General features: G+C 41.8%; 2 protein-coding genes and 1 long non-coding RNA gene across 3 annotated transcripts in view; 2 read left to right on the top strand and 1 right to left on the bottom strand.

The window, feature by feature from the left end:
* The window catches only part of LOC110489663 (ligand of Numb protein X 2), a 28,213-nt gene extending 23,852 nt beyond the window's left edge, over nucleotides 1-4,361 (bottom strand). Inside the window, exon 1 of the mRNA XM_036943836.1 lies at nucleotides 4,208-4,361. The gene's annotated coding sequence lies outside the window, so the exon portion shown is untranslated. The remainder of the gene's footprint in view (nucleotides 1-4,207) is intronic.
* Nucleotides 4,362-4,617: 256 nt separating this feature from the next.
* LOC110489665 lies at nucleotides 4,618-8,072 on the top strand. The gene is made up of 3 exons (XR_002468610.2): nucleotides 4,618-5,296; nucleotides 6,043-6,116; nucleotides 6,303-8,072. It is a non-coding gene; the product is annotated as an uncharacterized LOC110489665 (long non-coding RNA).
* A 2,207-nt stretch (nucleotides 8,073-10,279) lies between these two features.
* LOC110489664 (pancreas/duodenum homeobox protein 1-like) lies at nucleotides 10,280-15,129 on the top strand. The gene is made up of 2 exons (XM_021562418.2): nucleotides 10,280-11,352; nucleotides 13,831-15,129. The coding sequence occupies exons 1-2, from the start codon at nucleotides 10,962-10,964 to the stop codon at nucleotides 14,205-14,207; spliced, it is 768 nt and encodes a 255-aa protein (XP_021418093.1). The 5' UTR covers nucleotides 10,280-10,961; the 3' UTR covers nucleotides 14,208-15,129.
* The last annotated feature ends 2,402 nt before the right edge of the window (nucleotides 15,130-17,531 follow it).

The raw sequence follows: 17,531 nt of genomic DNA on the forward strand, positions 1-17,531 counted from the left end.
TGTGTGTGTGTGTGTGTGTGCAGATGATGTAGCGCCGATCCTGTTCACTAATCGGTCAGTGTAATCTCACTTTCGCTTTCGCCTGCTGCAATCGTCCAATCCCACAGAAAGGGAATTATCTGGGATTGAATCAGAGAGGACATGGGTATGGCTAAGAGGAAGGAGAGAGAGAGGGATAGAGGGAGAGTGAATGAGAGAGAGGGCAGGAGAGAGAGATAACAAGAGAGCGAGAATGAAAGAGTGGGAGGGGAGAAAGAAAATAGGAGAGAGAAGAGATAGATGGAGAGAGAGAAGGGAAAATAATGACAGAGAGAGGATAGAATGGGAAAACAAAAGAGTAGAGAGATACAATGAAAAAAGAGAGACAAAGACTGAAAGCGAGAGAGAGAAGGTTGATATAGAGAGAGGGTAGAATAGAGAGAGGGTAAAATAGAGAGAGGGTAGAACAGAGAGCGGGTAGAATAGAGAGAGGGTAGAATAGATAGAGGGTGATATAGAGAGAGTGTAGAATAGCGAGAGGGTGATATAGAGAGAGGGTAGAATAGAGAGAGGGTGATATAGAGAGAAGGGTGATATAGAGAGAGGGTGATATAGAGAGAGGGTAGAATAGAGAGAGGGTGATATATAGAGAGAAGGGTAGAATAGAGAGAATGGTGATATAGAGAGAAGGGTGATATATAGAGAGAAGGGTGATATAGAGAGAGAAGGGTGATATAGAGAGAAGGGTGATATAGAGAGAATGGTGATATAGGGAGAAGGGTGATATAGAGAGAAGGGTGATATAGAGAAAAGGGTGATATATAAAGAGAATGTGATATAGAGAGAATGGTGATATAGAGAGAAGGGTGATATAGAGAGAATGGTGATATAGAGAGAAGGGTGATATAGAGAGAAGGGTGATATAGAGAGAAGGGTGCTATAGAGAGAAGGGTGATATAGAGAGAAGGGTGATATAGAGAGAAGGGTGATATAGAGAGAAGGGTGATATAAAGAGAAGGGTGATATAGAGAGAAAGGTGATATAGAGAAAGGGTGATATAGAGCGAAGGGTGATATAGAGAGAGAAAGGGTGATATATAGAGAGAAAGGGTGATAGAGAAAGAGTGATATATAGAGAGAAAGGTGATATAGAGTGAAGGGTGATAAAGAGCGAAGGGTTATATAGAGAAAGGGTGATATAGAGAGAGAAGGTGATATAGAGAGAGAAGGCGATATAGAGAGAGAAGGCGATATAGAGAGAGAAGGGTGATATAGAGAGAAGGGTGATATAGAGAGAAGGGTGATATAGGGAGAAGGGTGATATAGAGAGAAGGGTGATATAGAGAAAAGGGTGATATATAAAGAGAATGTGATATAGAGAGAATGGTGATATAGAGAGAAGGGTGATATAGAGAGAATGGTGATATAGAGAGAAAGGTGATATAGAGTGAAGGGTGATGTAGAGCGAAGGGTTATATAGAGAAAGGGTGATATAGAGAGAGAAGGTGATATAGAGAGAGAAGGCGATATAGAGAGAGAAGGCGATATAGAGAGAGAAGGCGATATAGAGAGAGAAGGCGATATAGAGAGAAGGGTGATATAGAGAGAAGGGTGATATAGAGAGAAAGATGATATAGAGTGAAGGGTGATATAGAGAGAGAAGGGTGATATAGAAAGCGACAAGAAAAACAAGTGGAAGACTGCCAACTGATCACTGAGAGTGACACTTGGGGAGTGAACTTTGCCTTGTTCCTGCAGGCATGTGTGTGTGTGTGTATGTGTATGTGTGTGTGTGTGTGTGTGTGTGTGTGTGTGTGTGTGTGTGTGTGTGTGTGTCAGGTTCTGCAGAGAACCAGAGCTAATGGAAAACTCAATGCAGCTCTGAAACACTGCCATCCACTCCTCCAACTCCCCAAGGCTGAGCCGTCCTTAGAACTAATGCATTGTGTACTCGTCATTTTCATTGTGTCTCACATCCAAAGCCATTTAGACTCACTTCCCATACTACAGTACTCTAGCCATGTCCCTGAGCTCATAAACACACATGGACACAAGGAGGTGGATTTTAGCAGGAAGCAGATCCAAGCTAGTAGCACCTGACTACCAGCCTCTATATTTATCTCCTTTCCTCCATCTGCATGGATCGGAAAGAAACGGAGAGATCATAGCAAATGCTCAATAGGCATCCATCACATTGTTTTCACCCTTTCCTGTGTATTTCAGAACGGAGAGGAAGCCCCTTTAGACTGTTCAGATGCAGCCTCCTGTCTGTGTGAGGGTCTGCCCCTGTCTCCATGGCTACAGAGCATGGTCAGTAGAGCTTGACATTCAGAGCTGTGTAGATAGAGATGGATAGAGATGGATAGATAGAGATGGATAGATATAGGAGTGTTCTCTCTCTTTCTATTTATGTACACTTCTATCTGCTGCTGGCTATATTCTCAATGTTCTGAACACTTCTGGCCCTTCTGACTATGCCACTGCCGTTTCTGCCTGTCTTCATGGCTGTTGTTTCCATGACTACGTGCCTCTGTGTAACTTGTATCCATAACAACCTGCTTCTAATCTCTGTGACAACCTGCTTCTGTCTCCTTGACTGCTGGTACCCTTTTCCGTCTTTAAAGTACCACTACCTGCTCCTGTGTGTGTGTGTGTGTGTGTGTGTGTGTGTGTGTGTGTGTGTGTGTGTGTGTGCGCGGGCGGGCGTGCATGCGTGTGTATGTGTGTGTGTGCGTGCCTGCCTCTGTGTCTATCCTGCAGCTGGAGATGCATTATTCATGTGGACACAAGGCTCCTCTGTTCCCATAACAAAGATCTGACATCATTTTATCACGCAAACACACACGCTTGCACGCACATGTACACACACAGTGGATGCTCTTGGGGTATGGTTTTGTGGGTAAGTGCAGTGTCTTTCAACCACTACTGTGAATGAGTTTGAAATGCAAGACTAATGCAGTCTCTAAGTTAGATCTCTCTCGTTCCCCCCATCTCTCTCTCTGCCTGTCTCTCTCTCTGTCTCTCTTTCCCTCTCTCTCTCACTGTCTCTCTCTCTGCCTGTTTCTCTCTGATGTCTCTCTCTCTTTCTCTCTCTCCCTCACTCTCTGACTCTGTCTCTCTATCTTTCTCTTTCTCTCTCTTTCTGCATGTTTCTCTCTCTTTCCCTCTTTCTCTCTGCCTGTCTCTCTCTCGCCCCTCTGTGTGCATCCTTCTGCCAGCACTTTACAGCAGTTACAAGAGCACTTAAATATGATCTTACTTTCAACATCATTGGATTGCAGCAGCAAATGTCATTAAATACTGTGCGGCATTACATAAGACTGGGAAATATTTAATATCTTCTAGGCAGCACAGGATCTTTTATTATTTTCCCAGAACAGCACTCAAATTGTGTGCGTGTGTGTGCGTGCGTGTGTGTCATTGTCTTTGCTGTATTACACGGCGCCTTATGGCCACCATGTAATTGTATTGTTATTCCAAAGGCTTGCTTTCCCATGCTCTCTCTATTGATACCAGTAGCAGACAAGGCGTTGCAGCTGTCACCGCCTTCAGCGACTCAGCGACTAATGCACAAATGAAATGCACAAAGAAGATGACGTCTGTCCTGTTGCCTACCCAAATAAATGGATAGGCCTTGGCTATAAGATTTAGGCTACAACAATCTTGCATGTCAGACAAGGGGGAAACGCGATGTCTTATTGTCCTCTGGGACAGTTGATCACGTTAATTAATAAGGTAGTAGGCTAATAAAATGACAATCCCTGGGCAAAATACCACTACCATGACTTTCAAGAGCCTAATCCTCTTGTAATTCTTTGCAAAAAGCAATACAACTTCAATGTGCAATTTTCACTCCATGATTCGTTTCATTGTGTAGAATAGCAATTGTAAAAGGCAGACTAAAATAATGACTTATTATGAATGGGAGAAAAAAAGCATATCGCAAAGGCTATCTATTCAAATTGCAGTATACCCATTTCATCCACTGCCCTCTCTCAAAGGCATCATATAATGGTTTAGACGACAGCAACACAATTCTTATCATTTGGGGTGGTGAGCGAACCAGCCGGAGTGTCTGTCTGATTGTCAGATTCCCCCCTCCCTTCCTTCTCCGTCCGTGGAATAGCGCGGAGGTAGATGGCTCATGGACAGACAATAGCGACTTCAATAAAGCTATATAGATATCGTGACAGTGAAGATGTGTGAGCAGAATACATGCATTATATTACCTATTCCGGCTTCTCCTTGGTGCAGAGAACTCTGGCCCGGAGAGGGGACAATTACCGGACCTCGATCACACGCAGACGAACGGCAGCAGCCGCACATAAAACGCCCCCGTGCCGTTTGCGGTGAAGCACCCGCCCACTGCTCTGTTCCAGCAGTCAGTCAAGGAGATGGAGGCGGGGTCTCGCAATGTCAATCTAAAAATGAAATTAGAGGCTTCATTTTCTGCCTGATCGAAACCAACTGCTGAAAAGAAATTTAGCTATATATTTTTTATTTTAGACTATATATTTACTGTTATAATATATGTCAAAAATAATGTGTGTGTTTTTATGTCATTCTTTCTGTTATTTTACGTAATGAAATCTGATTTTACGTAATGAAATCTGATTTTACGTAAGGCACTACTACGGAGCGTAGGTGTGTGAGGTGCTCGCTCGAAGGCCCCCGTGGAGGAGAAGTAAACAGAAATGTTCATAAATAATCATTAGCTAGCATTGGCACTATTGATTTGCCTTTAAACATTTTTTTTTTACAGTGATCACTACACCATGGCAGATGGTGGCGAGTTGGATAACTATATTATAATCTATCCTACTGCCAGTATGATTTTTTCTTGCTTGATGTGAATTTTATCGGTGTTTTAAAAGGCAATCTAGCTAGCAATGTCAAGGGGATTTATTATGCTATTTAAATTGTAGTTAACTGTTTTCCAGCAGCTAGGTCGATTGCTATTCATGTTATGCTTGTAAATGATTAGCTAGTTATGTTGTGCTGTTATTCAATCAATTGTAGCATTACTAGCTAACTATCTCACTTAGCGACTGAATTGTTTTTGAGAGATTCAGCAAGGTAATGTAACACCAAACAAGTAGGGAGTTATTTTTGGGTCGCAGCTGCTGGAAATTCAATGTTTGGGGGAGGATGGAGTGTGAGAATAGAGATTGATGTGTGTGTGCACCATTGATAGTAAAATAATGTGCGTGCGTGAGAGATCCTGCGCGCACTTGTCTGTGGTCAAAGGGCAGCTATAACAGTTTCTCCCACTGAGACAAGATACTACTGACTCAGCAGGTCAACCCAGGACACATGAGGTACCTACCTCTAAGTTACTGTTGCTTGCCCTCTTAGACTGAGGTTGTGATGCATCTCCCTCTCTGCTTTCCATTCTGCTGTTTTTCCTCTCACTTTTATTCTCCCCTTTCTCTACTCTCCCTTTTTAGCCCCATTTTATATGTCAATGTCTCCCTCTTGCTCTCTCTCAATTAAATGTACATTTAAGGGCTTTATTGGCATGGGAAACACATGTTTACATTGCCAAAGCAAGTGAAATAAATACTTTGAAATAAACAATAAAAAATTAACAGTAAACATTACACTTATAAAAGTTCCAAAATAATAAAGACATTTAAATGTCATTATGTCTATATACAGTGTTGTAATGATGTGCAAATAGTTAAAGTACAAAAGGGAAATAATTCAACATAAATATAGGTTGTATTTGCAATTGTGTTTGTTTTTCACTGGTTGCCCAATAGATATGGGAGTTTATCGACATTAGATTTGTTTTCAAATTATTTATGGGTCTGTGTAGTCTGAGGGAAATATGTGTCTAATATGGTCATACATTTGGAAGGAGGTTAGGAAGTGCAGCTCAGTTTCCACCTCCTTTTGTGGGCAGTGAGCACATAGCCTCTTCTCTTGAGAGCCAGGTCTGCCTACGGCGGCCTTTCTCAATAGCAAGGCTATGCTCACTGAGTCTGTACATAGTCAACGCTTTCCTTAAGTTTGGGTCAGTCACAGTGGTCAGGTGTTCTCTCTCTCCCCATGTTCCATGTAGACGTGCATTGGATGAGCTGTTGAAGGAAACCAATCAGGCTGGGTGCAAGCAGAAACCATGGGTCCAGCAGGCTGGTGAGTGGGATGTGTTAGCAAAGGATCTGGTTAAGGATCTGTTATGGGTGTTTGGCTTTCAATGCAGAATGTCTTTGACTCTCGGCAAGGTATGACTGACCCGTACAGACCGGTGTCAAAGTTACTGGCTCATATCGAAGGCCTTGCTGGCTTTGCAGTGTTAATTTTGGTTCAACTGTCTTTCAGGATGAAGTGTCCGCTGTGCAGCACTAACAAGCGTTTCCTGCTCAACACCATTCCACAGCACTGCCCTGCTGGCCACTCAGGAGTACAGACATCAAATAGTAGGGGGCAGGACACCACCCAGAGACAATTGGGAATACAAAGACCACAGGGGACTCAGGGACAAAGACAATCATAGAGACAGCTGAGAACTTTGTCTCTTTTGTGTCCATCTTTAAGACTAAGATAGCAACACAGGCCAAGACAGCTACAAAAACAGAAGGGACTGAGACAATGACAATGACAGAGACAGCCATAGATACAAGAAACACTGACATAAAAGAGCCTCTGGTCACAAGAGACACACAGTCCCCATGAAAGACATTCCCCATCTTCTTCTAGACCAGGGTTTCCCCACCTCAGTCCTGAACCCCCCTGGGGGCATGTTTTGTTTTTTGCCCTAGCTGATTCAAAATACCAACTCCTCATCAAGCTTTGATTTTTTTTAATTGGCTGTGTAGTGATATGGCAAAAACCAAAACGTGCTCAAAACGTGCCTAAACGTGCCTAAGAGGCCTTAGGACCGAGTTTGGGAAACGCTGTTGTAGAGACCGCTCCCTCCACTGACAGTAGCTCCTCCTCCTCATTCCACTCCAGGGCAAGCTCACACTCGATAGGCCACACCTTCAATCAATCAAACCATTGCAGCAGACCACGCTCACCTGTCAAGGACACGCCAGTGGAAGGAGCCACATCATAACCTTGGAGGGAGTGCTGTAATGGTGTTACCCAGAGGAGGTCTCTCTCCCCCCCCCCAAAGACATAAATATACCCATTGAATGACTGGAAAGAGAGTGTGTTTGTGTTAGAATGTGAGAAAGACTGGTTGCTGTTGTAAGGTTGTGACAAGTATAACTAATTAAATTGTCTTTGTTTCTACTGATCTTTTAACTAGGAGTGTCTTTCCTATTTCTATTCCCTATTTTGACAAACACTTTACCCTGTCTTGCATTCAGCTCTGTTAATTCATTGTAAATCTCTGGTACAATCTGTAAACTGACATTAGTGACAGTATTAGAGCCTAGTCCTGAGTGCAAGTTGCTGGTAAAACCTTTTGAGATAATCAATCCAGATTGAGTAACTGAGTTCAGGTTAACGAAGTCATACCTACAGGGGTACAGCTATGACCCCAGGGTAGACTGGCTGAGGTTTCGTGTTTTCCATTTTCACAGATGTAATGTGCCTTATAATCCAGCAGGAGAAGGTGACCTCTGCACTGACAGTACCTAGGGCCTTTGACCTTCTTTTTGCTTTTATGTCCCTTGCACTATGTATAAGGATAACTGTTTTCTCCCAACAGAGTGAACTGATTGGGTCTTATCATAGGTTATAACCATAGGGCTCAGGGAAGTTTGTCTGGTCAGGTCGTTAACCTACCGTGTTCAAATTTCTCTTCTCATGTTAATGGTTTTTAACTAAAATATAGTCTACATAATTAGTTCCACAAAATGCAATAAAGTATAAAATCCCATAATGTAGAAGGATATGTTTTGTATAACCCTTTCGATTGGACATTAACTTGAGTTGCCGTTTTTATTTCACTGTCTCTCATAGTTTGATTAATGGTGCTGTAATTTCTTCACTCAGAATATATTTGATTTTAATGTCGTTTGAATTCTTCTGTCGTTCCTCACAGTTGGTCGTGTTTACATAAGGCTGTCGCCACTGGCTAAGCACTTTTTATCGTTTCTCCCTCTTCTTGACATGTTAAATAAATCATATCTGCTGTTTCCGTGACACTCCTCGGGTTCTGTAAACCCTGCTTTTTCTTGAATCCAATATCCCAAATATGTTAATTCAATAATTAGCCGTTGATAGTGATAATAATAGACTAATAACAGTAGTATTAGATCGTTATTTTTTATTTAACCAGGCAAGTCAGTTAAGAACAAATGGCCGTGTTTACAATGACGGCCTACACCGGCCAATCCTGGACGACGCTGCGCCGCCCAATGACTGCCGGTTGTGATACAGCCTGGAATCGAACCAGCACTGAGATGCAGTGTCTTAGACCACTGCGCCACTTGGGAGCCAATAAGGACATAACTTCAACAGGCCTCATTTTAATTACCATCATTTTTTAGGCAATGATAATAATTGTATTATAATGTAATTTGGTTATTTTGGATTGTGATAATGTATACGATATGAAATATATTGTTGGCGCAATTTAATTTAATATTGAATTCGCAATGTTGCTCCATAGGCGCTCCTGGGGTTAACCCAGGGGCTGAGGCAACATCCGCATCAACAGCTTGCCATTCACTCAATCATTATAACCATCGCTCCCTACAGCACTAATTAATACGTTCCATCTGGTGTTTCTAGCAACCTTTGGGTCCATAGCCCGTGCTGCACTATTTACGGCTATGACCCCTCTCAATGGCCTACACAGCACTAACGATTATTGCGCTCCATATCAAGCCCTTAAAGGCTTTTTAATTGCAAACCTGTTTGTGAATCAGTGGATTTGGTGTCCGCAAAGGGTTCAGCAACGCCGCATTACCTTTCACTGAAAACCATTACGCACATTTCAATGCCATAGATAGGGGGTCTAAATTGCATTTTACGCAGTCACGCTTCAGAAACTCCGTTGTGCGTCTCCAGTGTAGCGGGGATTAGACGCGGATTAACAGTTTCCTTCCTTTTTCAAACGACGAGCAAGTATAAACACCTTTAAGCGACATTACATGGACTGATTTGTATGGAATTGGTTTACTTGAACTTTATAGCAGGTGCTGAGTGCCCCATTAAATATACTGGTGTAAGTGCTCTTGAAGAACTCAGTGCTGCCATATTCGTTTCTGTGTGTGTTTGACTGGCATTTGTTCTATTTCTTCTGTCAGAAGCATGGTTATTGATGGCCTGCAGGGTCGGCTGAAGTAAATTATAGTGCTTTATAACATTACAGTTATAACATCGTACTAAATTGGACCTTTTAAGTAATGGGCCTTAACTGCTGCCTTGAGGTCCTGGAGATACGTGTATTTCCACGCGCCACGCGCGCTAATTGAGTTCTGTTCCTCACTCCATGATAATTGGTTTACACCCTGGCTCTCCTCTTTTCTTTCCACGAGGAGTGTTGTTTAATGGAGTGAGCACCTAATGACCAGCAAACACAGAGGGAACGTGGCAGCGGGAGAAACGAGCGCTGATGCTGTTTGTTAATACCAGTAACCAGAGCAGATCCGTTAAATTGTGTTAAATGAGCCATTTGGGATGGATTTTAAAAGTCGCAGGTTCGGAAACTTTTGACAGAACACTAAAAGGTATCCAACTAGGAGAGTGTTAAGTTAGGACGTGGTCTTTGATCCCTCTCACATTGTCAAGTTTCCAAGACAACCACCTCCCAATCTAAGTTGCTTATCACCAGGGTCAGTCGATGCGAGTAGGCCTATAACATCTGGCTATCGATTTCCCCCTCTATCAATCGCATATTGATAAGAGAACTACGTTCACATAGGCTACACTGAGTGTACAACATATTTGCCCCCAGAACAACCTCAATTCTTCGGGGCATGGACTCTACAAGCTGTCGAAAGCGTTCCACAGGGCTGCTGGCTCATGTTGACTCCAATGCTTCCCACAGTTGTGTCAAGTTGGCTGGATATCCTTTGGGTGGTGGACCATTCTTGATACACACGGAAAATGTTGAGCGTGAAAACCCCAGCAGCGTTGCAGTTCTTGACTCACTCAAACTGGTGCACCCTCTGAATGGCAGATATACATTTTAATTTGTAGTCTTACACAGAGCGACTTAAAGGAACAAGTAGGTTTAAGTGCCTTGTTCAAGGGCACATCGACAGATTTTCCACCTAGTCAGCTCGGGATTCGAACAAGCGACCGTTTGGTTACTTTAACCTGTCTCCTCCCCTTCATCTACACTGATTGAAGTGGATTTAAGAGGCGACATCAATAAGGGAGCATAGCTTTCACCTGGATTCACCTGGTCAGTCTATGTCATGGAAAGAACATGTGTTCCTAATGTTTTGTACACTCAGTGTAACTGTTCAATGGCTGACATTGTTCGACGGCAGTGACATCCACATACAGGCACTGTACTCCCATCGTTTCTTCTTCTTTCCCACCAACAAAGCCAAAGCAAGCCGTGATGATGCTGACATTCTGAAGACACGTTCTGTTTGCGTTTCTCACCGTGATTGGTCTCGCAGACCACAATCTCTCTGATAAGGTGTTCGGTGGCATTAACCCCTGTCTGCGCGCAGAGATAGGACCCGCGGATTCCCCCGTTCACCTGTCCATCGCTGCATTAGGACCACCCGGCGGCAGGTGGGTCTCAGATACCCGCGTCAAACAGTGCAGTGTTTGCCGAGGGCATTGATTTGCGCACGGTAAATTCTGTTCAATCATTATCGGACTGCGGGTCAGAGAATACAGACACAAATAGAAACTAAGTCGCGAACTTTTCCGTTTTGTGTAAACAGTGAGACCAATGGCTTAGGTGCAACAGGGTCACATGGTAATGACACACCTGTCCAGGGCCTATAGCGGCGCCACGAGCAGCACAGGTAGAGCAGAGCACAATATTCCACGCTGCGTAGGCTATAGGGCGCAGGTACGTGTGCACACACACCCGTTGGATAGCCCTGGCCCTCGGCAGTCATGAATCGAGAAGAGCACTACTATTCTCCCGCGCAGCTGTTCAAGAACTCCTGCGCCTACCAGAGTCCACACAGCGAGGACTACAGCCACAGCCCTCCGCCCTGCCTCTACATGGCCCGGCAGGCTCAGTCCGTCTACTCCTCGCCCTCCATCGGAGGGCTAGAGCAGGCGAGTCTCCCTGACATTGCTCCTTACAGTATTCCCATGCGAGAGGACCCGGGTGTGCCGCAGCTCCACCACCCCCAGGCGCCCCAGCAGACTCTCCAGCCAGGGGGTTACGAATACCCGGGGGGGTTGGCTCTGTGTGCCGATAGGAACAAATATCACCTGCCTTTCCCCTGGATGAAAACAACCAAGTCTCACGCGCACACCTGGAAGGGACAGTGGGCAGGTAACTCACTGCAGTCACAAAGAAAGGAATGAATCTATGGCCTCTCAAGGAATCTTTACGCACACATTTATAGGAATATTGCAGACCTTTCTTTTATGGTAGGCCTATCGAAATGGATTCGTTTGAACACTTAGTTTGAACACATTATTTTATACTGTACAAATATTAGACAAGTTAAACTAAATACAATATTTCAACAAAAGTATTTCCTCAATAGTTAACAATTGAACATTCAGGAGTTGTATTTTGCCAATAGCAAGGGAGTGAGTGTTGTGTATAGAGAATTCATCATCAATTACACTGAACATTAAGTATAATTCAAAAGCTATTTAGCCTAACTCTCGCATTCATTATACCATATTGCTGCTTTGTGTTTAGGCTAGCTATGCCACTGCTGTGAATATAGACCTTAGGAATGACCAAACGTTAGTCGGCATAAATGTTCATGAAGTTTGAATATACCGAGGCGTTTGTGCACGTATAAGGACTTAAATGACATCAGGATGTCTACAGTATACAGTATGTCGTGGGTGGGTGTCAGTTTACCTTGTCAATTAATCTGTAAAGGACCTGTGTTCCCCTCATATAAACCACAATGTTGTGTATGCCTCTGAAGGTGTACCTTCTGTCTTAAGTTCCAAGTTGCGATTTACTTCAAATATGTGAACATTTCAGTTGTGGCTATTTATTTGTTAATGATTTGCTAATGGCAGGTATGATCCATATAGGTCTTCACGAAAAATGTTTCGTATTACATATGAAAGTGTCTTACAATAACCTTATATCAATATATGTTATATCAATATATGTTTTAATGTAAAATATATTAAAGGGTATATAATTAACGTGGAGTGTTTAGGGATAACAGAAAATAATTAGTAAACTCTTAATCCTAAAAGTATTTTCTGTTGCGGCCATTTTAAATCAACTCGGTTCAGCGGGTCAATGGCAGCATTTAGGATTATTATTATTTTTTGGCTAAAATAATTCAACAAGTTTTCAAACCAATCACACAGCATTTGCGTTGGTTTCAATTAAACGAATGTATGTTATTATGGATTTAATTTGTTAAATAAATTGAGGGTAACAACAAGTGGAAAAGTTGATAAGTCTCAAGCAGAATCGGTTCTTCTCAATTATTGCGTAGGCCTATAAACAATTATTCTCTCAACTCAACATTCATCAAAGATGATCTAAACAATATTGTTTGTAGGCCTATTATTAAGACAATTATCATAGAAATGTGTTAATTATTATACCCTCATTAGGCGATATGTGTTTTTATTATTTATTATTTAAGAAAATCATGTAACTTTACAAGCGATGAACTTTTCTTAACTAATTTCGATACAAGTTTATTTCAGTGAAAATATTTTCTTCAACGGACAAACGCAACCACTGCAAGAATGAGCCAACTCTAAATCTATCAAGCACATTAAGTAATTCATGGAATAGATTTTAATTGTTTATTTTTAAATCAACGAATCCCTTCACCAATATATGAACGAAAGTTTAACAAGTGATAATTTCAGAATTCAAAACACAAATTAATTGTAGTGGTAACAGTGGGAAAGTATAATAAGGGTATACCTTCATCATGTAGGCCTATACCTTCACTTGAAATAAAAGTGATTCATTGAAATACATTTTTCACGGACTGTCTCTAAATTGCCTTGCTGATACTAATGAACCCTTAAAGTTAGTGAAACCTTTTCAGGTGAAATTGCTGTTAAATATAGACTAGTACTAGAAATTACACGCATTATAAACGACATTCAACTATTGTTGGTTTTCGTTGTTGGTTTTCGTCAACTTATTCAGTAATAAAAATGTAGCTATAGACCTATTCTTTCTTTTTAGTATTTAATAGTAATTTCCAAACCAATTTATCGATCCATTTGTGAGTGATTGTGATAAATGTGCAGTTATGTAATATTCAATGTGCTGTGGTGGCCCATGTAGATTTGAAAGTGATTTGTTTCATTTCAGGGCTTTGTTCGTCACAGAATATATGATACTTCACATAGAAACTTTCCGTTCAGTATAGTATATTTGTTACTGAAGCAGCATTGTCATCTGTGAGAGTTGGCCTGTGGCCTACATGTGTACTGTTTGTTTCAGGTATCATCAGTTACCCAATAGAGTTGTTTCTATACAGTCTTTGGTGATCAGTGTGTGAACTGACTGTGTTCAGCCAATGTGCTGCTGTGTGTGTTTCAGATAGGTACACCAGAGTTCTAAATGGTGAGTCATTATCAATTTCACCTAGATTGAGGCTTTACTGGGACTTTACTGGGACATTACTGGGACATTACTGGGACATTGTATCCTGACTGTGGCAGGATACAATGTTTAGTTAATCTTGAGTGCCACAAAATGGATACGCCATTCTACCCCTCCCCTTTACCTTTCTCTCTCTCACCCTCTCCTCCCTCCCCATCCTCTCCCGTGTCCCCCACCCCCCGCCACCCTCCTCAGGCCCCTACATGGTGGAGGCGGAGGAGAACAAGCGGACAAGGACGGCCTACACGCGAGCACAGCTCCTGGAGCTGGAGAAGGAGTTCCTGTTCAACAAGTACATCAGCAGGCCGCGGCGTGTCGAGCTGGCCCTCACCCTCAGCCTCACAGAGAGACACATCAAGATCTGGTTCCAGAACCGACGGATGAAGTGGAAAAAGGAGGAGGACAAGAAGAGAGTGAGGGGGGTCGACCCCGAGCAGGACTCGTCCATTACATCAGGAGACTTGAAGGATGAGGCAGGGGTGGGAGTCGGGGGGGCAGGACATCCCACCACCACGACACGCCCCTCACCCTTAAACGCCCACTCCATGTTAGGTTCTACAGACTCGGCCTAGCAGGGCTGATATGGATGGATGAAAACTGGACAGACACTGAGGAAAGGGGACGCTCTTAGGTTGCGTTAAGACAGGCAGCCGAATTCTGATATTTTTTCACTAATTGGTCTTTTGATCAATCAGATCAGCTCTGAAAAAGATCTGATGTGATTGGTCAAAAGACCAATTAGCGGGAAAAAATATCAGAATTCGGCTGCCTGTGTGATCACAGCCTCAGTCAAACAGACTCGGTTGGTATTATTTATGTGCATTATCGGCGGTGTCAGATTGAAGAGAGGTGAAAGGCGACGACTGCAGGTTCATTGTCTGCAATATCATCATTCTGCGACTGAACTCTAACCTCATGTTGTCGTGCTGAGGACATGCGGGTCATGCACTGATGATGACAGTTGGCATTGGACATACGTGAACAGACCCACTGCTCTGGTCTGCAGCCTCTAGTTGCGTTGCCAGAAGACGGCAGCACCCACTGCCTGGAGAGACAGTTGTCATACAGACCACACAACTCGGTTGTGATACAGACCACACAACTCGGTTGTGATACAGACCACACAACTCGGTTGAGAGCTACGTCGGGCATCTGGCCTACTTTGATTGCTTTACTAAAATCAATGCACTTCAGATACTTTCTCTGAAAATGTTGGCAGTGTACAACCAAGTTTAATTTATGTATGTAAATATATGCAGTCTATGCACAGGACATGATTCTGTCAATATTGACAATACTGATGCATTTTCTGATAGATTGTTATATGACAAAAATGAGTCAATCACACCAATTATATAGCCTATTTATGTGCTTAATGTTATCACATTGTTGATGTCTTAATGATAGGCACTGTGAATAATGTACTGTATTTTTAATTATTTATTAAACTATAAAGTTCAAGTTTGAAATCAGAATAAAGTCAAATGAAACATCTGCAGTTATTTAATTACTTGGCACATTGTACAATTACGCCTTTACGCACAACAATAATGCTGACATTATTATCCACTATTCAAGCACATTCTCAACACAGCAGGCAGACCACACGAAACCGTCAGTCATCACGTCAGTCAGTCGTGGGGCTTGTTTGACATTGCAGCCGACAGTGCAGGCGACTGGCGACTGACTGATCTACAAATCACCTTGTATCATAAATAACGACTCATTCGTTTTGTAGTCAATCACAATTGACCAATGGTGTAAAGTACTTAAGTAAAAATACTTAAAAGTATTACTTAAGTTGTTTTTGGGGTATCTGTACTGTAATTTACTATATATATGTTTCACAACTTTTACTCTTACTACACTACATTCCTAATGAAAATGATGTACTTACTGACCATACATTTTCCCTGGCACCCAAAAGTACTCGTTACATTTGGAATGCTCAACAGGACAGGAGAATGGTTCAATTCATGCACTTATCAAAACAACATCCTTTTCGTCCTTACTGCCTCTGATCTGGCAGACTCACTAAACACAAATGTTTAATTTGTAAATTATGTTTGAGTGTGCCCCTGACTATCCGCAAACAAAACTTCTTTTTTTTTAATCGTGCCATCTGGCTTGCCTAATATAAGGAATTTGAAAGTATTTATACTTTTGATAAATAAGTATATTTGAGCAATTACATTTACTTTTGATAATTCAATGTATTTCAAACTAAATTATTTTACTCAATTAGTATTTTAATGAGTGAATTTCACTTTTACTTGAGAAATGTTACTTTAAGGTATCTTTACTTTTACTCAAGCATGACAATTGGATACATTTTCCACCACTGAAATTGACCTACGAAACATTACAGTTTTGGTGTTCTCAAACACGGCCATAGTTTGTTGGGTATGTCCGGGACCAAGAGCACCTGTAAACGGACATGACAGATCTTCTTCACTTCATCGATGGCACCCGTTCCCGGAGTCGCTCCTCTAGCTACCGTAGGATGGTCGTCTTGTTGTTAATCCGCGTGCACATCACGAAGGGGAACCCACATGGTCCTTGTATTCCGTATTGAGCCGGGCCATGCGCGAGATGAAATAGTTTATACTGGCCTCCAGATCACCGCATCCGGTATGATTTGAGATTTCTCCACCACAGTACCGAAAACATTCACAAAGTCGTCATAAGGAAGATCATTCACTGATCCGATGTCCATGTTAAACTCTGCTATCTCGTCTGCACAGACTCACCAACAGCAGCCCAAAAACGGACCTTTGGACAGGTCAACAGAAAAGCCCAGTGTGCAATTACTGTAGGGTTAATGAACTCATCGACAACAAGGCGCTTTGGAACCACTCATGTCTTTTTTACGCACAGCTTTGTAGCCTTACTAACCTAGAATGCAACCTGAACCTAAACCTGTTTGTTGTTCGGGACACCTGAACCGCAGCTGTCACTCTGGCGACTAATGTAGCTCTCGCGCCACCTGTTGTGCATTTTGTGCTGTTGTTTTCCCCCCCGTCTCCGAATATAATACACCACTATTTGTTACCGATAGACCTAAAAATCCACAAAAAACAGGGATCATTTTAAATACTTTATTTCAAATATAAGAATAATTTCGAGAACTCAAATGGACAAACATAAAGAAAGCAACTTCACACAGAAAAACACTGACAGAATAATCCAGCAGTCTTCTGAACCTGGCTCTCATTTATAATGACTGAAATAACTTTTATCGAAAAGCAGTAAAAACACGACTTGCGTTGGTTTCACACTCAAATTCAATATAATGTGTGCAATATGTTCACAAGAAGAGGTTGTCTCAGCCCAACACGTGGTATTAAAATGTATTAAATGCTACATTCTTTACTATGTTTCAATGTTAAATATTTATTTATCAATTTCTACAGTGTAGGAGCGAGCATTTGATACAACAGTTTTAATTGACATATTCATTGTTAAACATATTTGGATAAAGCAAGTATTCAATTCAGTGCATTTAAAATCCACAGCAATATACAAATATAGACTGCCAGTGCCACAATATAATATGTGAGTTCTTAAACAGAGTATGTTCAGTGTTGGGTAGATTACTTTCTAAATGTAATCCGTTACAGTTACCTCTCCAAAATTGTAATCAGTAGCGTAACTTTTGGATTACCCAAACTCATGAACATAATCTGATTGCATTCTGTTACTTTTAGATTACTTTCCCCTTAAGAGGCATTAGAAAAATACAAAAATGTATGTTACCAATTGAATAATATCTTTGCAGGATAAATCAATGTTAAAGTTTACATAGCTGGCCATACATGGATTTTTAAAAAATATATATATATATATTTATTTTTTATTTATTTTTTTTACCCCTTTTTCTCCCCAATTTCGTGGTA

This window comes from Oncorhynchus mykiss, chromosome 15, assembly GCF_013265735.2.
Source record: "Oncorhynchus mykiss isolate Arlee chromosome 15, USDA_OmykA_1.1, whole genome shotgun sequence".
Lineage (NCBI taxonomy): Eukaryota > Metazoa > Chordata > Actinopteri > Salmoniformes > Salmonidae > Oncorhynchus > Oncorhynchus mykiss.